Source organism: Cicer arietinum, chromosome 7 (genome assembly GCF_000331145.2).
Source record: "Cicer arietinum cultivar CDC Frontier isolate Library 1 chromosome 7, Cicar.CDCFrontier_v2.0, whole genome shotgun sequence".
NCBI classification, from domain to species: Eukaryota; Viridiplantae; Streptophyta; class Magnoliopsida; order Fabales; family Fabaceae; genus Cicer; species Cicer arietinum.
This window is the reverse complement of record NC_021166.2, coordinates 36640241-36665298: the sequence shown is the minus strand read 5'-3', so window position 1 is coordinate 36665298 and position 25058 is coordinate 36640241. Positions and strand designations below refer to the sequence as shown.

At 31.3% G+C, this 25058-nt stretch overlaps 2 protein-coding genes and 2 long non-coding RNA genes across 5 annotated transcripts; 1 reads left to right on the top strand and 3 right to left on the bottom strand.

Moving 5' to 3' along the window:
- Window positions 1-2697: 2697 nt before the first annotated feature.
- On the bottom strand, window positions 2698-3825 carry LOC140921033 (uncharacterized). Of its 2 annotated transcripts, none has more exons than XR_012163876.1 (3): window positions 3725-3825; window positions 3171-3350; window positions 2698-3071 (listed from the first exon to the last, which is right to left on the bottom strand). It is a non-coding gene; the product is annotated as an uncharacterized lncRNA (long non-coding RNA). The 2 variants fall into 2 exon arrangements; XR_012163877.1 differs by having other exon boundaries at window positions 3205-3350.
- A 12175-nt stretch (window positions 3826-16000) lies between these two features.
- On the bottom strand, window positions 16001-19651 carry LOC101488725 (uncharacterized; the record flags this gene model as incomplete). The annotated part of the gene is made up of 5 exons (XM_073370775.1): window positions 16001-18283; window positions 18406-18482; window positions 18866-18936; window positions 19026-19086; window positions 19509-19651. Coding segments are annotated over 4 exons (288 nt in total), but the record flags the coding sequence as incomplete, so codon positions are not given.
- Window positions 16278-16709, top strand: LOC113784427 (transcription factor HEC1-like). The gene has a single exon (XM_073363570.1). It carries the CDS (start codon window positions 16278-16280, stop codon window positions 16707-16709), a length of 432 nt encoding a protein of 143 aa, XP_073219671.1.
- Window positions 19652-20405: 754 nt separating the features above from the next.
- On the bottom strand, window positions 20406-20841 carry LOC113784426 (uncharacterized). The gene is made up of 2 exons (XR_003470479.2): window positions 20721-20841; window positions 20406-20607 (listed from the first exon to the last, which is right to left on the bottom strand). It is a non-coding gene; the product is annotated as an uncharacterized lncRNA (long non-coding RNA).
- Window positions 20842-25058: the final 4217 nt, after the last annotated feature.

Genomic DNA, 25058 nt, shown 5'->3' with positions numbered 1-25058 from the left:
TACCAAAATCACAGGCCACGTGCTATGTGAGATGCTTTGAAGACCATGTGGATTCATTCCATCAGTAGAAAGTGCAAGTCTTAGATTTCTTGACTCTATCCCGAATTCAGGATACTCGTGATCAATTTTTGCCCATTGTGGGGAATCTGCAGGGTGTCGAAACATTCCATCTCTAATTCTTTCATCTGCATGCCATGTCAAGTGTTTTGAATCTTCTTCACTGCGATACATGCGCCTAAATCTTGGTATTATAGGAAAATACCACACGACTTTTGCTGGAGTAGATTCTTTCTTCTTATATCGAGAGACATTGCATTTCGGACACGCCTTAAGTAGTTCATATTCGTTTCGAAATAAAATGCAATCGTTAGGACACGCATGAATCCTTTCGTAACTCATTCCAATAGAACACAAAATCCGTTTAGCCTCGTAGGTTCGACTGGGAAGTTCATTATCATCTGGCAACATATCTTTTATGAGTGTTAATAATTCCGTAAAGCTTTTATCAGACCATCCATTACTCGCTTTTAAGTTGTACAACTTTAATATCGCTGACAGTCTTGTGAATTTAGTACAACCATTATATAATTCTTTCTCTGCATCACTCAACAAACTTTCAAACATTTTAGGACAATCTCGAAGATCTTCTTCAACTGCTTTTGCAATCTCATCAACTCGGTCCGGCTCATATGTATCTGTATCGAAATCAGTTGAAGCATATGTAGAACTATTCTCAAAATTAATGTTTCCTTTTTTTTTCTCACCATGTCTTATCCAACATGTGTAGCTTTGATCAATTCCATTACATACTAGATGTCCTTCTAATTCATCTTCTCTAACACGTTTTCCAAAACAACATTTTAAACAAGGACAAACTACTCTATTTGGATCTTTTGCATTCTTCACTGCAAACTCAACAAACTCCTTCACTCCAATTTCATACTCTTTTGACAATCGATTGGCTGAAATCCATTTCCTATCCATATTATACCACCTATATAAATGCAGTAACAAAAATAATAAGCTTTCAAAACATATCAACAAGTTTCAAAAAGAAACCAATATCAACTAACAATTTCAAAACAGAACAGATCATGTGGTATGAGTTTTTGACAATTTTTGACAATTTCAAAACATAACAGATCATGTGTAAAAAATACCTTAGACAACGTAGATGGCCGCACAGTACGTAGAGGATATTAGGGTTCCCAACGTATATAATTATTTGAAAGATGTAGAGGATATGAGGGTTTCCAACGTATATAATTATTTTAAAGATGTATTTTACAGCGCTTGTGAAAAACGCGCTGTAATAGGTAGTTAAATTCAATGAAAGCGCATGTGTTTTACAGCGCTTGTGAAAAACGCGCTGTAATAGGTAGTTAAATTCAATGAAAGCGCATGTGTTTTACAGCGCTTGTGAAAAACGCGCTGTAATAGGTAGTTAAATTCAATGAAAGCGCATGTGTTTTACAGCGCTTGTGAAAAACGCGCTGTAATAGGTAGTTAAATTCAATGAAAGCGCATGTATTTTACAGCGCTTGTGAAAAAAGCGCTGTAATAGGTAGTTAAATTCAATGAAAGCGCATGTATTTTACAGCGCTTGTGAAAAAAGCGCTGTAATAGGTAGTTAAATTCAATGAAAGCGCATGTGTTTTACAGCGCTTGTGAAACAAGCGCTATAATAGGTAGTTAAATTCAATGAAAGCACATGTATTTTACAGCGCTTGTGAAAAAAGCGCTGTAATAGGTAGTTAAATTCAATGAAAGCGCATGTATTTTACAGCGCTTGTGAAAAAAGCGCTGTAACTGAGACGCGAAAGCGCTTCCTTTTACAGCGCTTTTTTGACAAGCGCTGTAAAAGCCTTATAACGTGATGCGCAAACGTTATATGACCTACTACAGCGCTTGTTTTACAGCGCTTGTCATCAAAAGCGCTGTAAAAGGTTCCGTTATTTTTAAAATATAATTACAACAGCGCTTGTGTTTAGCAAACGCTGTAAAATGGGCGCTGTTAAATGTCATTTTTGGCGTAGTGCTTAGAAATAAGAGTTGAAAATATACCATCCAACATTTAGACAATTTCTTGATGATTGTAGATCTCTCGACTAGTCTGTTATTAAGTGGAAGATATTTTAACATTACACATGAAATAAGGTATAAAAGATTAATAAATAAAGGCCTCTCCATATTTGCGAGGGATAGTACAATAGCCAACAAAAATTCTTCCCCTAACTTATTAGTTGTCAAGGTTATATACTCAAAGAGCCATTTTACATATTTGGAGGAAGTTCCTTCCAATAACATATTAGTTTGATTGTACTTAAATCTAGAAAAATATCTTCAATTAGAGCATGTCTATGAATTTCAATTTGCATACCTTCAATAGGTTTTACCCAATTACTTATAGTTAATGTATCAAGAGGTGCTTTCAGTAAGGTACTTTAATCTTCCATTCGAATAAGGAAATATATGAGAATAGTATATCAGGAAGCAAATCAATATACATTTAACTTAAATAACATTGTACCTACTCAACAATTGCAACTAACTTAAAATAAAAAATAGAAATAGTTACATAATATTATAGAAACAATAAAGAACAAAAAAAGTCTAGAAAGAGTAACATAGATCATTAAGGTAACATAATCCACATAATTGAGAATTTGAGACATAAAAAGTCTAGAAAGGTTGCAACATAATTTCTTTTGATTCCACTGTTCTTATAAACATCAATAACCTGATAATAAGAATACTCATTAAGGTAACATAGATCAACATAATTGAAAAATGATAATATGCAACATGCCAACATGGAGCATATGACTAACACAATATAAATGTCTTTCCAATGTTCAGCTCACTTAAATTTATTTCTGCACCACTGCCAAAAAAACAATTTAGGAAGAAATAAATAATATTAATATATTTTTAGGAACTAATAAATCATTTAAAAGCTCTCAAACTATCCAATCCTAAATAGAAGCATGATTGTGGGAAATGACCTCCAAGCCATACCAAATCCCAATACTTGCTTCCCTTCCATTGTCTACCCATATTCCACCCGAAATCTGCATCAAGTGTCTACACATGTATCAGAATCATGGCTTTAAGTTTCCACTCCTACAATGGAGCCAAAAAGTTACTAATCAAAACGAAACCACATTTACCTGAGTGAAGAGGTATAGAAATGCTCATACTGACCTGCAAGAGTAGTGCTAGCAACACTGTTTATGAAACAAATGGATAAGAAACACCAACATCTTTAAGCTTTTCTCTTCCTCTCTACCCAATGGAATCGGTATTCAGTTTCTCACCATCCCTCTTTTTATTAGCTTCTACAGCATTCACTACAAAAGCAATGTGTAACAAAGTTTGTGATTTAGCTTTAGATTCCGACACCCTAAACAATGGTTCCAACCTCAGATATATTTCAAACATTATGAAATCCAAAGTTCTTACAAAACCTCAAAAAACAGCAAATGAAGAAAAAAGGAAAGAGATGAGAATCGTAGATTCCGTCGTTAGAGAAGACTAGGGACAGAGAGGAGGAAACTGAAAGAGGGAAATTAGTGATACTGATAAGATAGTAACTTTATCCAAAAAGTTAGATTAGGGAAATTAATTTTCACATTTGAGTGGATACACAAACATTCAACAACATATGAATTCACTATATGTAGAAACACATATATTCAAGACATGGAAGTGTTCAAGTTCTTACTTGTAAGGCAGAATGCAATTGATAATTTTGATTTGAGATTTTAGTGATTTCACTGAGCTGCGAAAAAAGAAAAGAGAAGAAAAGAGGTAGGAAAATCGTTTGATTGTCTTTTGCTTTTTATTTTTTGAAAACTAACTTATGAATCAATTATTCAAAAGAGTTTTAAAAAAATAAAATAGAATAAAAGTTGTTTGATAGTTTTACTTATGAAAACTATTTTAGTGATGAGAAAATGAAAAAAAATTGTTCGGTAATTTTGTGTTAAAAATATATTTTAAAAGTTGAAAAAGAAAAATAGTGTTTCATTCATATTTTTAAAGTTAGTGTAATCACAAGTGAATGCTTAATTTTTTTCTAAAACAATACTTAACATAGTTCATTTAACTTAACAATAGAGTTTAATTTTTATATAGTATCTACGTTGTTAATAAATTACAACTAATAGTATGTGTGATTTTAAAAAATAACATTATAATTTGAATAAATATATATATATATATATTATAATTTGAATAAAAATCTATATAGGATATATATATATATATATATATATATATATATATATATATATATATATATATCTAACATATTAAAATTAATATTAATTACTATAACATGTGTGTTGTAAAAATAAATCTTTATATAATTAATAATATGGACTAAAATAAAATATTATATATATATATATATATATATATATATATACTACAAGTAAGAAGTATACAATATTATTGAAAAATGACTAATCTCCGTCAAAACATTTGTTGGACACAAAAAGTAAATTTTTCTATGTTAATCAAACTTTATTCACATCTAAGAGTAAGGGATGAAATATTTGATCACTTGTTTATGTTGTTTGAGTTACTTAATTACCACTTAATTAGATCAATCACATGTTGGTACATTTTTTTTATTTTAACTAGAGTGTACGATTAAATTATATATAATTTAATTTATATGGTGTAAATTTTTTTTCCAAGTGTCAATAAATCATGATAATCAAAGTTTAAAAAAAAATTGAACTTAATCATGATTATTTCTACGGTCATACGTATGAATAAATGTTATTTCTCAATAGCATACAATATTTTGTATGAAAGCAAAATTAAAATTAATCACTTAATTAAATAATAATTATATTATATATAATATAATAAATTAAATGTAATTTTATCAATAAATTATTATTGAAATAAAAAATTTTACTTGAGATGAAAAGTTAGTTTTATTAATAATGGTTAAAGTATAATTGTAAATATAATCATGAAATAAGTAAAGTAAAACAATTTGAACTAGTTCCAATTTTTTAAATAAAATAAAACAGAACAAATAATTATAAAAACGTCAGTGTTATTTAGTAGTGACAAGAAAAAAGATGCGTGAGACAAAAAAAAGAATGAGTTTAGAGTGGTAGTCATAGAATAGTTTCTTAAGCAAATAAAAGAAAAAGTCAATGAATCTGTCATTAATGAAAAGTTGGTGTTCTTGGTGTATTTTCTTTCTCTCCAAACTTTTTTGAAAGTGAAAAGCAGTTCTAAAAGCAAAACACTCTTGAACTATTTTGGATTTTTAGATTTAAAAACTATAAAAATGAAAATAGTTTTTGAAAACAGTTATTAGATATAAGTCTTTCTAAATAAATTTTTTTCTTTTAGAATTTTAAAAAATTAAAAAACAGTTTTTAAAAGTTGGATCAAGTATGTTCTTAGTCAACCATTTCTTTCTTCTTTTTCTCACCAAATAACCATGAAAATAGAACAAAATAATAGAAAAAAAATAAGCGAGCAAGAAAGAGAGCAAGCGAGTGAGATTAAGCGAATGAGAACAAGAAAGAGAGAACATGTGAATGAAAGAAGATGAGAACTTGCGGTAAAACTATTCTATTATTTTACACATGGAAAAGTTGCACTAAACAGAATATGAAAAAATTTCACAGTAAAACTATTCTATTATTTTACACATGGAGAAGTTGCGGTAAATACAATATGAAAAAATTTCACGCAAGTCTAATGTGAAATGCGCTTTTTTTTTTTTACTTTACCCACAAAGTAATAGTGGAAAATAATTTTAAATTTTTTATTTTATTTTATTATAAATATAACTACGACTTTTCTGTAGATAACAAAATTTACTCACAGATTGAGATCTATGGGTAATTTTATGTGGGTCTATGAGTGTTTTCTTGTAATTCATATGTTCTCCTTCACACTCACTTTCTCGTTACCCCACCTATCCCAATTTAAATTTTTCTAAATTCACATTTCTCCTACACTCAGTAAAAGTAAGCAAAAAAATAAAACTCTAACTCACAAACCATTTACAAACAAGACTCAGTAAACAAAAAAGAAAACAGAAACCTTAGCCACCATCATTATCACGCCCCCAACACCATCTTCTTGTTCATCAAATATTTCTAAGTCCACAAGAATAATCCCTAGTATCCTCGTATCCTCATTTTCTTGTTACAAAAGGTGAAGCCATCTTCATCACTTTTCTTTTTTTTCATCTCGGTGTCACTACAAAAAAAATTGACCTATCGTGACACACAAAATGTTTCACTAAAAGTTAAAAACTGTAGGTAAAAGTCAATAATACTTTGACTGACACCCAAATCTAGTGTCAACTTTAAGGGAGCGTCCCGCTACACTTTGAGGACTGTCACTACATGTTCTGAGGATTATCACTACATGTTTTTGATTTCTACCTACAATAATGACTGTCACTAAAAACTAGATAAATATAAATAAAGAATTAGTCTATTCCTACAGTGTTATCTGTCACTAAAACTTAGAGAAATATAAATAAAATATTAATCTATTCCTACGGTATGTATGTCACTAAAATTTATTATTATTTATTAAATTAAATTTATTTTATCTCCCTACTAATTGTAATTCTAAACTATTATTACAAGTAAATTAAATTTAAATTTATAATTTATTTTTATTAACTAATATCATTGAAACATACAATAAAATATGTAAGAACCGAGGTGCACCTAAGAGGGGGTGAATTAGGTGTTTAGAAATTTTCTTGTTTTTAGAGAATTCGAGATTTATTTTTCCGATTTAAGATAATGTATGAACAAGATAAATGCCAGAAAAATAATGAACATAAAGATATTATCCTGGTTCCCCATATGACCAAGGGTACATCTAGTCCTCTTGCACACTACAAGAGATTTTTCTACTATTGTCAGAAAATGTACAAATCCCACCATAGGATTTCTGCTACAAACTTCTAACAAAACTTCCAAGATAACACACCACTATCTTGGATTAGACTACTTTAAGAAAGTACTACTTTCTTTTACAAATAATGTAATTTGATTTGGAATAAGAATAAGAATAAGAATAAGAAAGGTTTAATGATATCAATCCAAGATTATTTCAAAAGTACTTTGAGAACCTTTCTCAATGATATGAAAATGTAATGCAAGTACTTGAAATAAGAAAAGATAACTTTGAAAATAAATTTGTTCAAAGTTGTTCAAGGTTTGGTTGTAGGATTGTGTGTCCATTAATCTGATACTATGGGGTATTTATACTCCATAGACATCACTTCAGATAGGTGGCCATTGTTCCAAGAGTTTTGATGAACAAATGCAATGATCTAGAGCATTTCATATCTGAAAATTGCATTGTTTTCAGGTGTATTCGAATACAGTATGTATGTATTAGAATACGCTTCTTATAACGTTCAGATTTATTCAAAATTTTCATCTTGTATTCGAATACAAAGGTCATGTAGTCGAATACAAATAAGTGTATTTTGCTAATGACTTGCAGTTTGGATTCGACTACATCAGGTTGTAGTCGAATACAGATGTGTAGTCTAAGCTACTGACTTAACACTTGTATTCGACTACAGCACCTCGTAGTTGAATACAGATGTCATGTTTTTGCTATTGACTTATTATTTGTATTCGAATACAATATGTTGTATTCAAATACGATATTGCTGTTTGTCAAAAACGTCAATTTTAAACATTGTTAATGTAATGAAAAACCTTTTTATGCATATTCAAAGATGAATGGTTCTCATGTACTTTTGAAGTATTGATTGTATCATGTACCTTTACATTTATTTAAACATTTAATATGTTTGATTATAGTTGGCATATGCTATTTGGATTTCTTTTTTAGCTTTGTTGCTTTGATCACAATTCCTGGTCTTTGTCTTCATCAAAGATATGCGTTTTACATTCTCCCCCTTTTTGATTATGACAAAATTTTGTTGTTTGGAGAGACTTCATCATTAAAAAGTTGCTCCCCTTAATTCATGCATACTTCATTTTAAAAATGTTGAAGTCCTACAAAATTTTTAAGAACAAGAATATACCAAAATTTCTCCCCCTCCCCCCCCTTTTGACATGATCAAAAAGAAGGAAAAAATAGACACATACAACTTAAGCATATAAAAACAAATAAAGTGAAAGCACCACACAAGGTAATCAACGGAGGATTACATAATATAAAATGGAATCATGTTCAACTTAGTAGATCATAAAAGAGAGACATAGTTAAGAAGTTTGAACGATAACAACATAAAGCATTACACAAAACTAGAGCTGTCAAAAAAACCTCCAACACCAAGGCCCCCTATCAAATTAATTTTTATAAAATTTAGGCCCATTATTTCATGGGGCCTAAGGGAGGGGGCTTATAAGCCTCCAACATTTTGTTAATTTTGAGATTCTTTTTCTTAAAAAATTTTAGAAATTTATTTTATTCAAAAAAATATTTTTTTTCTTAAAAAATTTTGTACGAAAAAAAAAATTTATTAAAAAAATAAATCATTTAAATCATAAAAAAATATCAAAAAAATTTTATCGAAAAACTTTATTTCTCAAAAAAAAAAAATCGATTCTTTTTTTAAATAAGTGGGCCTATGGGCCTACTAAGCCCATAAAACTTTAGGGGGCCTTTAGTGTGGGGGGCTTTGTTTTTTGGGGCCTTTTAAATTATAAATTTTTTTGACCCCTTCAATATGTGGGTTGGGGGCAATAATTAGGAGGCCTATCAAATTGACAGCTCTACACAAAACAAACTACAACAAAGACATTCCTAGTATCGAACTACATGTCTACATCCGGTGGGAGGTGAAGATGGTCAATCTTGGTAGATAAACTACTAAGGTCATGAGCTAATGTGTCATGGTTGTGAGCAATAGTAGTTTCGATGGTTTGAAAGCGGGTGTTGATGGAGATGGTCATGTTTTGGAATTGGGTAGTGATGAATGTTTGTAAGGAATCCAGCTTTTCCATGACCATGCGATTTGAAACATGATCATCATCGGATGCAGTGTCCTCTACTTCGTCGTCTGCTTGGGTAGCAGTAGAAGATTGACCCAGATCACCTTTATGTACATAAGCCTGTTGTTGTTCATTCCATATGATCTTCATACTCAGAAGCACACTCAAGTCAAGCAGATTGTCCTTGGTTTGTGTGTACATGACTTCACCATAAAAATCTACTTTGAAGTGATCCAAAATTCTAGTGAATTCCTTCGCATAAGGTAAGCCAGCCGCGTCTTTTGAAGCAAACATCACAAAGCAGACAAAGTAAGCCTAGTTGAGCAGACATCCTTCGAACATGAAGTATATAATCTGAAGTTCAAATTATGTGATCTGAGAGTAATTTTTGGCCTTAGGAACCAGAATGTAACTCATAAAGTAGTGCAGGAGCTTGTAGTCAACAGTGAGATTTCCAACTCCGTACCGTTGACGAGCAAATTCGGAACTAGCTTGTGTCTTTTTTCGTTCCATGGTTGCTTTGTCAAAGCGACACAGCGCAATATATGCATCATATTTTGTAACACCCACCAATTCACACATATTTCCGGGTCTAATTTTCTATCCCTCAAATGGAAGCTGCAAGATTTCTCCAATAATGGAAGTGTCTAACTCAATGTATTTACCCTTAACTTGAGACACTAGCTTAGATCCGTCTTTCATAAGATTACAGTAAAAGACCCTAACCAAATCAGGATAAATGGGATTGTTGTACCCTATGAATGCTTCTAAGAGTTGAGCTTTGAGTAACTCAAGAAATTTAAAAACTGAAAAGGAATCAAGAGTACCATATTTGGGAGTAAAGAGCCTTTTGTCGGAGTAGTGGGTGCGGAACCGATCAATTTCTTCCGTTGAGTGAAGCAAGCGAGACAAATCGGCCACATTATCATTTCTAGCCCTCCTTTTTGAAGGACCCACAGCGGCATGCTTGGTTCTTGATCCTCTTTTGCGAGCATCCATGGTTTTAATAAAGATTCACGGATTTGGGAGCAAAATGGGGTTTAAAAAAATTCACGGATTTCACGGAGATAAGAGACTTTGAGGATTGAAAGGTTACTTTGAGTGGGGAATGATCTTAGGTGCAAGGTGGGTTGATTGGGTAACTTGTTGGAAGCAAGATAGGATGAGATTTTGGAGGAGAGGATGAAGCCCATGGATGTATTCGAATACTGAGTTTGTAAAAATAACCTAAAATGTGAAGCATCTTTTATATTTGGGGAAAATCGCGAAACTGTATTCGACTACACCCTTGTTGTATTCGAATATAGATTGTTCTGGGAACGTGTATTCGACTACACATGGGTTGTATTTGAATACAAGAATTTCTAGAAACATGTATTCGACTACGATTACTATGTATTCGGCTACATTATCTAGTTTTTGCTTAAAAATGAATTTTTCCACAGAAAATACAACATGTAAAGCACATATTCATATATTAGGAAAAGATAAACATCAAAGAATTAATTATAACAACTTCTCAAGAGGAAATTTTAGATCTTGAAGAGATATGACAAAGTATAGATACCTTGCAATTTAGAGATCATTTTCATTTAAAATGTCAAGTTCTCTTCGTATCTTGTAAAAGGAGTCTTTAGGTAGAGGCTTTGTGAAGATGTCTGCTAATTGATTGTGTGTATCCAAAAAATTTACTTCAACATTGCATTTGAGCACATCATCTCGCAGAAAGTCATACGTATATCAATGTGTTTAGTCTAAAAGTGCATGATTGGATTCTTTGAGATATTTATTGCACTAGTGTTGTCACATCTTAGTGGAATGCATCCGAGATCAAGTCCATAGTCCTGTAATTGCTGTTTGAGTCAGAGAATATGTGCACAACAACTTCCCGCTGCTATGTATTTAGCTCCGACAGTGCTAAGGGCAACACAAGCTTGCTTTTTACAAGACCATGATACTAAAGCATTACCTAAGATATGGCAAGTGACGCTTCTGGTTTTACAATCCGTTTTGCATCCGGCATAATCAGAATCCGAATAGCCAACAAGACTACATATGCTACCCTTTAGATACCATAGGCCTATATTGGTTGTTCCTTTCAAATATTTTATAATTCTTTTTACTGCTACAAGATGCGATTCTTTGGGATCTGCTTGAAACCTTGCACACAAACAAACACTAAACATAATATCTGGCCGTTAGATATAATAAAGATCCAATCATACCTCGATATTTTGATATGTCTATTGAAATATCGGATTCATCTTTGTCAACATAGGTTCCGGACCCCATAGGAGTTGCACTTTCTTTGCTGTTTTCCATCTCAAATCTTTTTAAAAATTCCTTGCAATACTTTGCTTGATTTATGAAGATGCCATTCTTGAGTTGCTTGATAGGGAGTCCAAGAAAATAATTTAACTTTCCCATCATGGACATTTCAAATTCTCCTTGCATCATTAGTGAGAATTCTTCACATATCTCTCTATTGGTTGATCCAAATATGATATCATCAACGTAGATTTGAACCAATAAAGTGTGATCATTAGTTCTTTTAATGAATAATGTCTTATCAACTTTACCTTTTTCAAACCCTCGTTCACACAAGAAGTTACTTTACCTTTCCCAAAGTCAATCACTTCTTCTTGATTGTATCCTTGAGCAACTAATCTTGCTTTGTTTCGAACAACTATACCATTTTCATCCAGTTTATTTTTAAACACCCATTTAGTACCAATGATGTGTTTATTTCCAGGATTAGGAAAAAGTTCCCATACTTTTCTTTTTTCAAATTGGTTTAGTTCTTCTTGCATGGCAAGTATCCATTGATCATCCTTGAGTGCTTCACCAATCTTGGAGGGTTCTATTTGTGAAACAAATGCCATATTCAAGCAAGCATCCTGAAGTTTTAGCCTTGTTGTAACTCCTTTGTTGATATCACCTATAATGTTATCAATTGGGTGATCTCTATGGATTCTCCATTCCTTAGGAAGATTATCATCTTGCTTTTCAAAGTTGACTTCATTTTCTTGAATTGGTTGATCATCTTGATTTTCTTTGCTTGTATCATTACTTACATCATCATCATCATCATAAGAAATGTTTTTGTCCTCTTTCAAGGGGTTAGTTTCATCAAAAGATACATGCATTGATTCTTTGACTAATAGAGTTCTCTTATTGAAAATTCTAAAAGCTTTACTAGATAATGAGTATCCAATAAAGACACCTTCATCGGCTTTCTCATCGAATTTTCCAAGGTTATCCTTTCCATTCTTTAGTACAAAACACTTACATCCAAAAATGTGGAAGTGAGAGATGTTGGGCTTTCTTCCTTTGTAGAGTTCATAAGGAGTTTTCTTAAGAATTGGCCGAGTTATTACCTGGTTGGATACATAGCATGTTGTGTTTACGACATCTGCCCAAAAATATTTTGGTAGACTTGAGTCGCTTAGCATGGTCCTTGCAAGTTCTACCAAAGATTTGTTCTTTCTCTCAACAACCTCATTTTGTTGAGGTGTTCTTGGTGCAGAAAAATTATAGAAAATTCCATTTTCTTCACAAAATTCTACAAAAGATGCATTTTGAAATTCTCCTCCATGATCACTTCTAATTGATACAATTTTGCCTGATTGTTCATTTTGGACTAGTTTGGCATAGTTTTTAAATTCTTTGAAAGCTTCATTTTTATTTGCCAAAAATAAGGTCCAAGTGAACCTTGAGTAATCATCAACAATTACTAGTCCATATGAACTTCCACCAAGACTTTTGGTTCTTGATGTACCAAACAAGTCCATATGTATTAATTGAAGGGGTCTTGAAGTTGATATAACATTCTTAGGTTTGAAAGAAATCTTTGTTTGCTTACCTTTTTTACATGCATCACACAATTTATCCTTTATAAATTTCAATTTTGGTAAGCCTACAACAAAGTCATGCCTGACTAACTTGTTTAAATGATCCATATGGATATGTGCAATTCTTTTATGCCATAGCCAAGCATCATTGTTGTCACTCACCAAAAGACATTTCATTTTTAAGGATAAATCATCAAGATTAAGTATAAAGATGTTTTTGAAGCGCTTACCAATAAATTGAATTTCATTTGTAGCTTCATTTTGGATGATGCATTCATCTTTGTTGAAGGCTATTTTGTATCCTTTGTCGCAAAGCTGGCTGATGCTTATGAGATTGTGTTTTAAACCTTCAACATATAAAACATCTTCAATCGAAGGAGATAGGGCTGTACCAACTTTTCCAATGCCTAAATTTTTTCCTTTGTTGTTGTCTCCATAGACCACATAGCCTTTTGATTGAAGAGTTAAAGCTGAAAATTTTGTTTTATCGCCCGTCATATGTTTAGAGCATCCACTATCCAAGTACCACATATTTAAGGTACTTTTCATGCATACCTATAAAATTAAGATCAAGTTTTATTAGGTACCCAATGTGCTTTGGTTCCTTGATGGTTAGTACCTTTCTTTACCCACACATAATGCCCTTTTGGAACACTAAAGTTTTTAACGTGGCAGGCATTAGGTGTATGACCATTAAGACCACAATAAGAACAAGTAGAAGTAAATCTATTTTTGTGAGATTTCTTTTGAATAATTTTCTTTTTATAATGATGATCTTGTTGCATAATTATAACCTTTTCTTAATTGAAGTTTTTATCTTTGTTTCTTCTTTATTGTTGATGACTGTTGTTGGAATGTAATGACCATTTTCTACTGCATCTCATATGTCGTCTCCTTGTGCTTCAAGATACGTTTGCATGCGTATCTTCCAAAAATCATAGTGCTCTCCAACGAAGCATGGTGGTTTGTTGCTTCTACCACCATATCTAAAAACAGGTTGTGCAGAAGCCAAGGATAATGATTGAGGAGTAAGTTACCTGAACCTACTCTGATGCCAATTGTAAAAACTAAGGTGCACCTAAGAGGGGGGTGAATTAGGTGTTTAGAAATTTTCTTGTTTTTAGAGGATTAGAGATTTATTTTTCTGATTTAAGATAATGTATGAACAAGATAAATGACAGAAAAATAATGAACACAAAGATATTATCCTAGTTCCCCTTATGACCAAGGGTACATCTAGTCCTCTTGCACACTACAAGAGATTTTTCCACTATTGTCAAAAAATGTACAAATCCCACCCTAGGATCTTTGCTACAAACTTCTAACAAAACTTCCAAGATAGCACACCACTATCTTGGATTAAACTAATTTAAGAAAGTACTACTTTCTTTTAAAAATAATGTAATTTGATTTGGAATAAGAATAAGAATAAGAAAGGTTTAATGATATCAATCCAAGATTATTTTAAGAGTACTTTGAAAACCTTTCTCAATGATATGAAAATGTAATGCAAGTACTTGAAATAAGAAAAGATAACTTTGAAAATAAATCATAAATTTGTTCAAGGTTTGTTAGTAGGATTGTGTGTCCATTAATCTGAAACTATGGGGTATTTATACTCCATAGACATCACTTCAGATAGGTGGCAATTGTTCCAAGAGTTTTGATGAACAAATGCAATGATTTAGAGCCATTTCATATCTGAAAATTGCATTGTTTCCAGGTGTATTCGAATACAATATGTATGTATTAGAATACGCTTCTTATAACGTTCAAATTTATTCAAAATTTTCATCTTGTATTCGAATACAAAGGTCATGTAGTCGAATACAAATAAGTGTGTTTTGCTAATGACTTGCAGTTTGGATTCGACTACATCAGGTTGTAGTTGAATACAGATGTGTTGTCTGAGCTACTGACTTAACACTTGTATTCGACTACAACACTTCGTAGTCGAATACAGATGTCAAGTTTTTGCTACTGACTTATTATTTGTATTCGAATACAATATGTTGTATTCGAATACGATATTGTTGTTTGTCAAAAACTTCAATTTTAAACATTGTTAATGTAATGAAAAACCTTTTTATGCATATTCAAAGATGAATAGTTCTCATGTACTTTTGAAGTATTGATTGTTGTATCATGTACATTTACATTTATTTAAACATTTAATATGTTTGATTATAGTTGACATATGCTATTTGGACTTCTTTTTGAGCTTTGTTGCTTTGATCACAATTCTTGGTCTTAGTCTTCATCAAAAACATGTGTTTTACAAAATATAATTTAATTTTACTAATTCTATTAAAACATACAATAAATAGTTATTTTGCTCTAAAAGATTCAACACATTTTCAAAAGAAACTAGAATGAGTTCCTTAACATTTATTGTGATAAACTGCAAACTAATTTCTTAGAGAACAATAATCATCTGAAATTTCCATATCACTACTGCCTTTATAGCATCTTTTCCTTGAAAGTCTATAATTTATCATAGCTTTGATACATAAGTGTTCTTCCATTAATCCAGATGCAATTGATCTTGTTTTAAATTTTTTTTAACAATTCTCATGAGTGTTTACCATCATTTCTTAATAAAAAACTTAAAATTAAATTGTCTTTACAAGAAGAAACTTATGTATCGAATCAAATATTGGAAAAACATTAAATTACAAATAAAGGACTTGTTTTGTTGCTGAGGAAAACAGAGGACATTCTTATATAATTGAGAGTACACTTCCTTATTTTATTGCTAAACTTCCTTCTTTAATAATAATACTATAATGGAACTCATTATCAATTTAACTTACAAACAAACTAATTTAAAATTATACTATTCTGCAAAATATACAAATTACAAATATCACAAATGCATAAAGTGTACTAACAAAAATTGCATTAATACTTTTAAAATTGACTTGAATCAAATTATCATGATTTCTACTGTAGAAAGTAATAACAACTAAAAGAAAGTTAGTGGTATCATACCTCAAAGAGGTATTTTGACAGAATTGAAATTGTAACATATCATCTTCAATGTCCTTCATTGACTTCAACATTTTGTATTCTGAAATCATTATACCAAAAGTAAGTTATAAGAAATAGGTACAAGATTAAGGTATTCAAAGAAAACAAAAAATATAATTATTATATGCATAAGAAAAAATATCCATAGCCACTCCAACAAGAACTAAAATTATATTTAATAAAGATGAATGAATATATATTGTTTGCTTTTGCTTTTGTTGTTAGTAAGTTACATAGATCATATCAACCTGCACTTTCTTTCTGTACTCTCTTCAACACTATTTTATTCATTCACATTCTCACCTCTGCACCTACTTTCACTTTTCTCATCTTCCCCATTTCTCCACCTTCTATTTTCTCTGTACTTTCATTCCCTCCATTCCTCCTTTTATCCTAGGACAGTGTGAAAATTCCATTCATGGATAATAATGAGGACATATTGAAAACCTTAGAAACTATTGATGAAAGCACCATGAATCACATGATGACAATGATGATGCAAATGGAAAAGTTTCCTGAATCAACATATCAACCATTTGATAACACCAACTCCAACACCAACTCCAACAGCAACAATCTCAATCTCACCAACACAGAAAATGAATTCTGTTTGATGAATCCACCACTCTCTTCTTATCCTCTTCAACCAAACAACGCTTCATCATTTGCATACCCTTCATTAGAGAAAAAGAGTTCATCAATGACAACAATGAGAGAAATGATATTCCGAATGGCGGTTATGCAACCTATTCATATAGACCCAGAAACCATTAAACCACCAAAGAGAAAAAACGTGAAGATTTCAAAAGATACACAGAGAGTAGCTGCAAGACACATAAGAGAAAGATGAAGCAATACATTATGTGAAGTTCTTGAAGAAACAAGTGCGAAGTCTTGAACAAGTTGGGGGGATTACTATACCTAATTTGAATAATTGTGTTGGTAATTTCCCTTCAGGAATGTTTTCTAATTAATGTAATTTTAATTATTCTTCTTTGCTTAGAGGTTGTTCATCACCTTGTCAAATGGTGTCTCCTAATCTAAACATATGCTAAGTTGTTCACAAGAGATTAATGTTGAATGTGTTAAATTATGGAATTGTAATTTCTAAAACAGTTTCATGTTATTGCATTAATTAAATAAGCTAATGGATGTATCTGTTCGCCAATTTTTCTATACTTTATTTGATTTTTGTTTTGTATATATAAAGAGTCTGAAATCTGCATTACACCTCTGTTTCACTGAGAAAAAATGTCAGAAAAATAAAATAAATGTTTGAATAATGAATAAGAAGCAAATCTTTTGGATGATTTAATCTAGACTAGTACAACATGACAATCTTCTATGTATGTAGTACTGTAAGATGAATGAATGATTTTTGTTGACACGTGTTTTGTTACACATTCAGAACAAAATGAATGGCAACATTTCTAGTTCTTGAACATTTCATCAACCACCTTCGCTTCCACACAAATTTCGCAAATGATTAAGTGAACCAACCATAAAATAAAGTCAAATGTTTTGAAGAAAAATACAAACAGCAAAAAACATAAACTTACTGCAACAGGTTAGTTAGCACTCAACTTTTATCAACTATCTAGGAATTTATATTGCAAGTATTAGAAGCTTCGTCATGCAAGAAAAGAACAAGTAAAATATCAATTATAATGAAAACCATAACTAGAGTAGCTGAAAAGCATTGAATTAGATAGTAGATAGTATTTTGAAGAAAACCATAACAATATCCTCTATAAAATACTCTTTTATCCCTTACCAGTCTCATTGCATCGATGATCAGTCATTAAAATCTAGATGGTGTATTTTATTACAATCAAACCATGGATCATTGAAAAGCAGATAAATTAATAATTCCCTCAAACTGTATTTCAATTATGAAAAGTGCATGACATGGTACTCAAATTATTTAAATTGAATTTTAGAAGTCAAAAGCATTGTACTGGTGCCCTTTGTGCTCTTAGCAGATATATGGCTTTGCTCTTGCAGTTGCTGCACAAGTTTTATTGATAACGAGCGTCCAGTTTGTTCATAACTTTGCAAGAGCAAAATGAACAAATTGATACATTAAACTTGACTTAAGTGGAACGAAAGGGGTAATAAAAAGAATTGATAATTTATCACTAAAAATGGATATATAGAAGGTTTCACCAAAGGCAAACACTATCCATACCCATTAACAGTAGAAGACAGGAAGACCAAATATTGGCCAAGAAAATACTTCACCATAGGTAGTGGAATATCAACTGCTTCATCAATAACCAATAATTCAACTTGCAACAGCTTTTCATTTTCATGTGGCAGTATATACTGAAAGAAATTAGGATGAAAAGCTAAGCCATAATTGATTTACGATTGATCGAACCTCACTGCAGTAAGTTTGCCATCAATCGAAGTTGAAAAACAAAACTGCATGAATTTGATGTCACAATAACTTATCAGTCAAGCATTCACTACAACAGATTCTAGAATGCCTCAAAATAAAATAAAATAAATTCAAATGTAGAGAAAGGGTGATAGAAGAATTTAACCTGAATATGTTCTTTCTGACCCGGTAAAACAGAATAAACAGATGCCACATGACCTTATTTCCATTCAAATCCCATACCTATATGTATCACTCATCAAATATTAATAATTAAAGATATACATTCATATAGTAAGGAATTTAAAAAGTATATATATTGTATTAGATCCATATATAATTTTTTTTGGATCAGAACATGCCTCCACATGCTGCTTTATGTCATTGGGTGCTTGATATGTATACGAAGGAACCAAATGTTTTGAAAAAGCAATTCCTGAATCGACTATTATTTATCTACTCTTTGTGTGTATGATTCTATGGTATTGCAATAATTCCTGAAGATTGTCATTACTATTTAACATGTTCTTTGCTTTTCAATTACCACAATCAAGATGTAGAAAATTGCTACTAGAGACTGCAACTTACTTATTCAACATGAATTGAAGACTAGTTTTGCCACTTACTGAATATAGCTGAGCACACCTATTACACTCTTGACCTTTTTAGTGATGTACATTATTGGCACACCAGGAATCTGAAATACAGAAACCAAGTTAATGGGTCATGCATCCAGGTCCAAAACATCAAAACATTGATAATCATAGAAATGATAAATGATTTTACCTTCCGGATTCTCCTCTTCAAGTCACGATCACATGTTGCGACAATGAAACACTTATGTTGTTCAAATAAAATGGTTTGTTTAAATAATTTGAAGCAAAATAAAGACATAAGAATTAGGTGTGTGTTGTTGTTACCGTTACTTTTATTTGCAAATAATACTTGATTGTATTCATTAGCTTAGTTAAGAATTCACAATTAAAAAAGCTTTGTTTCAATGTTTACTTTTCAAAAGTAGATTAAGATAGGAGAGAGAAAAAGTAATTCTAACTCTCAAAGATGCAAGTGTAACAATATTCCACTAATTTAATTTCCATCTTAAAAGGTCAAAAGAAACTAGTTTACTGATCCAGATGACCCTATGTACTGCTAAGATATCATAGTTTTTCGTCAAGTCTGAAAGGCTTTAAATCACTCTAAACAATCAAATTAAAATACAAGATACTGCCCGATATTTAAAAAATACTTCAAATAAATCACACCTGAGTAACTCTCTCAATAAGGCAATCATCGGCATAGGTCCCCTTCTGAGTAGAGAGTAATCTCTCAAATCGAGGATCCTTTACATTCAGAGTGTAAGAGGAATTATTAGAAACAAAAGCATTGAAATGGGAATGATTGAACTGGCCTTAGATGGATTGCATGGCAAAAATTAGTATCCTGTAAGAGGAATTAAAAATCAAACAAAGAAGAAGTCATCCCTAATTAAGCATTAAAACAATAATAAGCACTTTATAAGATAAGAGGTGATACCTAGGATCCTAATCTAAAGATCAAAATCAAGTATCTATGTAAATATATAAGAAAAGTTCAAGAAAAAAGCCATCATCTCTATGCAATATGCTTAGGTGATTTTTTCACTTGTGGACCATGCAAAGCTAAGACTGAAATCAATGTAAATGAATGTTCATTGCTCATGAAGATTGTCATTACTATTTAACATGTTCTTTGCTTTTCAATTACCACAATCAAGATGTAGAAAATTGCAACTAGAGGCTGCAACTTACTTATTCAACATGAATTGAAGACTAGTTCTGCCACTTACTGAATATAGTTGATCATACCTATTACACTCTTGCCACTTACTTATTTAGTTCTGCCACTTTTAAATATATTATCACACTTCAGGTGGATTGTGATTGTGAAGATATATTAAGTTAAACCCATTAAAATTTATCTTGCCCATCCTTGAACAGCTCTCATGTCGACCTTCTTGTGTTTCTTACAGTACCTAAATCATGCATCAAACCAACTAACAAAAGGACTAATATCACAATAAAACAGAAAAACAACAGCATTCTGAACTTGGCTCCACACAACTTCGATTCTGTTGACTTCATCAAATGCCTTAAAACTAATTAACCATAAATTAAGGAAAATATATACAAAAATTCGAATTCCTGACGCATTCAAATCTTCTTTAAATATGATGTATATAAAAACAATTAACAATGAGGTAAAAGCATTCAATTAGTTATCAATTACTCCTATAAAATACAACATAATATAGAAATGCTTCTCTAAAACCAAAAACATTCAATGGATACACGGTCTTGAAAGCTCTTTTGCTGATTACTTCCTTATACTGCCATGAATTCAAAAATAAACATAAAATTAGTTTTTTTCCCTTTAATTTTTTGGGGGAATGGAGGTAAATTGAGAAATGAAAAGAAAAAAAAAACAGAAGAACTAGATTACCCTATGGTAATGAGAAGTAGGATCAGTTTTAATAATATCTGGATCAGAAGGCTCAAGAAGACATGAACCTTCCTCTGAGCATTATGTATCCACCAAACTCATCTATAACGTGTAAAATTAAAATTAAAATGTTGAAATTTTATAGAAACATATGTCAGCTTTTGGGATCAAATCAAAATTTTATATGGGAATCAACATTTAGCGAATTGTAGCATGCATACATAAATGAAAATGGATAATTGACAAATAGAAAAAAGTGAAAATAATAATAAATTATAACTTTAGAATAGGTGCAAGACCTTTTGAGGTGAGTTTTTCGGGAGGAATCTCGTAGAGTTTAGAGAGAGAAAAAGACACCAGAGAAAATGAACCCTGATCCAAAAATGAGGATAATGTGTCGTGTGAATGAATCGCAAAAACAGAACAAATCGCAAACCCACAACCTCATTCAGCAAATCGTGAAAAAATGACACTTAACAAGCAAGATTACCAAAATAAAATTGATATCGCAAACTTAAATGATTTGGAAAGAGAATAGAACTTACTTGCTACTGCAAATCGTAAAGTGAAATGAGGAAGATGAATTTAGGATTGTTTGAAATTGAATTTAGGGGTTTTGGGGATTAGGTTTAGTTGAAGATAATACAGAGAAAAGGGTTTGAGAAATACAAAGAAAAAGAAAAGATTTCTCAAGTGTTTGGTGTAGTTGCATTTTCATGGTACACCCTGAGATATTTTGTTTCCCTTCTGAGATTGAGCTCCAACGATGATGAGTGATCTTACCAGCTGCAATAGGGGTTCAGCCTGAAGGAATTTACTTTCAGTGAATATGTTGTTGATGTGACACTTTTGAATTGTTTGTACAAGACCAAAGGGGAAAACTTATTTTTGTGTATTTAATTTTTTTTTACATAATATTTAGAAACAGTGACACTTTAACTGTAGCTAAAAGTAGCTTAAGTGACAGATAAAAAAATTTCACAAAATCTAAGTGTCACAATAGATACTTTTTTTTGTAGTGTGTTCTTCCATCTATAAATTTGGGGTTCCCTTGAAATCTTAGAACTCCTCTCCCTTGCAAACAATTTTGTGGGACTTAGAGCTTTGTGCTAGGAAGAAAAGCGACCAAGGTAAGAGTTTTTCCCATACAAATCATAGTTAGGCTATTGGCTAAATGGTATGAAATAGATAATTGTGATTGGTTGTCTTTTAAAAGAATTAAACATAAACTAATGGATTAAAATATTAAAACCCTAAATTTTCATTGAGTTTGATATGTAGTATATGATTTTTATGATGAAAGTTCGAGTTTTTATGTTATATGTGTTGATGTTTGAATTTTTAGGATTTAAGGGATGAAAGTTTCAATTTTTATATTTATTTATCTATAAATATACGATTCTCGTTTTAAGAATATGTGGTATATGATCTTATTAATTTTTGAATAAGACGATGATTTGAATAAGTGATTTTTGTAAGCAAATGACATGATCTTAGGGGATAGTGTCGAAATATTATATTTGATAATATATTATTTGTCATGACATATGCATTTTCGTAGAAGTTGCTTTTGTGGTAAATTTATTTTCACCGCGCATATGTTTTTGTTATACAATTTAATTGTTTGTGTTTTATTCTTTTAAATTGGAAGCTTATACATTTATTTGTTGTATAATTTTTTCATATGCTTAGCTTTGACTTGATATTGATGATGGAAAAAACTTAGCGTTACAACAATATTTTACGTTCTATGACTTGGAGGAGATTCAAGAATAGTTGTTGGGATGTGTATCGATGCGCGATAAATGTGAAGTGAAAATGAATTTTTAAAACTTTTGTAATCTTCGTAACTGTCTTTTTAAAAGTATTATAAATACATAGGTGAATTTTCTTCGACTACACTACGCCAAAAATGACATTTTACAACATTTTTTTAATCCATTTACAGCGCTTTTTCAAAAAAAACAAGCGTTGTAGAATCGCGCGCTGTAAAAGATACAACAACGCTTTTAAAAAAGCGCTATAAAACATGTAGATGTAATGCGCGCTTGTTTTGCACATTTTACAGCGCTTATTTGAAAAAGCGTTGTAAAATGCATACCCATAATAAATATATTGGGTGCACATTTTACAGCGCTTTTTAGAAAAAGCACTGTAAAATGTGCTTTTTTTTTTTTAAGTTGTAAATTAAATTTTTGAAAAAGCGCTTTTTAGCTTTTTATGGCATTTTTTTTTAGAAAGCGCTGTCTTTTATCTTTTTATCCAAAATTATTTTGATCCAGAATCAGTTCACAATCAGTTCACACAACAACAAAACATATTCAAATACCATAAGCATTCACACAATCAGTAGACAAAAAACAAAACATTGTAATTTACAACATAATTAACTACATTCAGATACATATCTATAACCTAATTTACAACCTAATTAACTACATATACATTGAACCTAATTTACAACCTAATTAACTACATATTCATATGCATGTTCATATATTGTGTCTTATGATCATATACATATAATAACTAACAGAATATACAAAATATGCACAAGCTACCGTATAATATTTAGATCCCTTGCCCAGCAGCATGCTATTTCCCAGAAAATCAAATAATTTGCATTTCAAGCACATACTGACACCATTCTTCCTTTAATTCCATTAGATCTTCATCAGAATATGAGGGACTGGAATTGTCAAAGTACTGCGATATAAAAATTGAACATATTATATTAAGTTAGTATCAAATATATAGATAATTTAATTATATATGAAAATCATATAATGAAAATACCGTACCGTTTCTGGGATAATAGTTTTATTCTTGTTAACAATCTCCTTCATGAATCTCAATACGTAGTACCCACAGTCGATGTTGTTTGTTTGACGAGGGCACTGTAAAATAAAAACATATAAGTCAATAAAATATTTGTGCATTAATCGTAAAGGCATATATTTGTAAATGAAAATTTAAAGGCATATATTTCAAACCTTTATTGGGATCCATGTGATGTTATTAGACTTTTGCTTCGACACTGTAGCACCTCTTTGAGCTCGAAAAACTTGTAAGGCACTATCGAATGAATAAATGTGATTATTATAGCATGAACAAACACATTATTTATATATATATATGTAAGAAATAAATGAATATTACTTACGTGTCGAACATAGTCTTTATTTCGGAGTGATTGTTGTAATTGTCATGCAAGGGATCTAAATAGTATATAACTTCAGAGACCGCATTGATTGCAAATAAAACGCAATGTGCCCTACAACAACAAAAATTTGGTTAAGCAATTTTGTTTATACACAACTAATAAATTAAAATCATATCAATTAAAAAAGATATAAATAAATAATATATAATTACGTACCCTGAATTATATGGTGCGAAGAACAATTTATCCTTTTCTTTATTTCCTAATAACATATCTACAATGTATTTCTTTACATTTACTGGATCGAGTTTGCACATCGACAGCTTATGCGGAGACAAGAATGTGTATTTATTTGACAATTTCGTCGTGCACAAGACCACAAGACCTTCTCATACAAAAAGCTTCAATGAAAATTTTAAACTAGATTAATTACCAATACATTTAATTAATTACCAATAAATGCAATTAAAAGTATTTTTTACCTTATGTACAAGCACATGACAGTAGCACTAAGCTCCTTATGGTTGAGAAGTTCGTATATATGCTCCTTTTCGAGAAATTCATCATACTCATCTCCGAATATAGCTTTATTCATGGGTATGATACGCGAATCGTCGTTGCTGTCCATGTTCTGTTTGGATGTCAAGACACGCCCCGTGTTTAGCCAGGCGTGGCTGACTTATTTTAGGAACATGGGCAGCAGCGACCGATTTTCCCCGATCCAGTTTTCTTGCTGCAATTTTGGCAGCTTTATTACCCTCCAGCCTTTGTAGTTTGGCAGCCCTATTACCCTCCAATGTTGGAGGTTTGCTGGCTCTTTTTGGCTGTACCGGTGGTTTATTTAATTGGATCTACAAAAATGAGGTTAAATGTTAGTTTATTGAATCTGAAAAATGACAAACCTTAGGGAATAAATGTGACAAACCTTTTCGGGAGATGTAACTGATTTGTTTCTAGAAATATTTTTTTTGGAGGGCAACAAGGTGGGTGGGCCATGCCACGTAACTACCAATAGCTTCTCCCAATAACTGCATATCTCCATCGTTGTCCGGTATCGGCAACGGTGTAGTTGGTTCGAAAGCAACAACAGGTGATACTTTGACATGGCCCGTAGGGATCGGAGTATTGTGCAATACTTCTCCCGAAGTATTGTATAATTTTCCTTTTCCCACCTT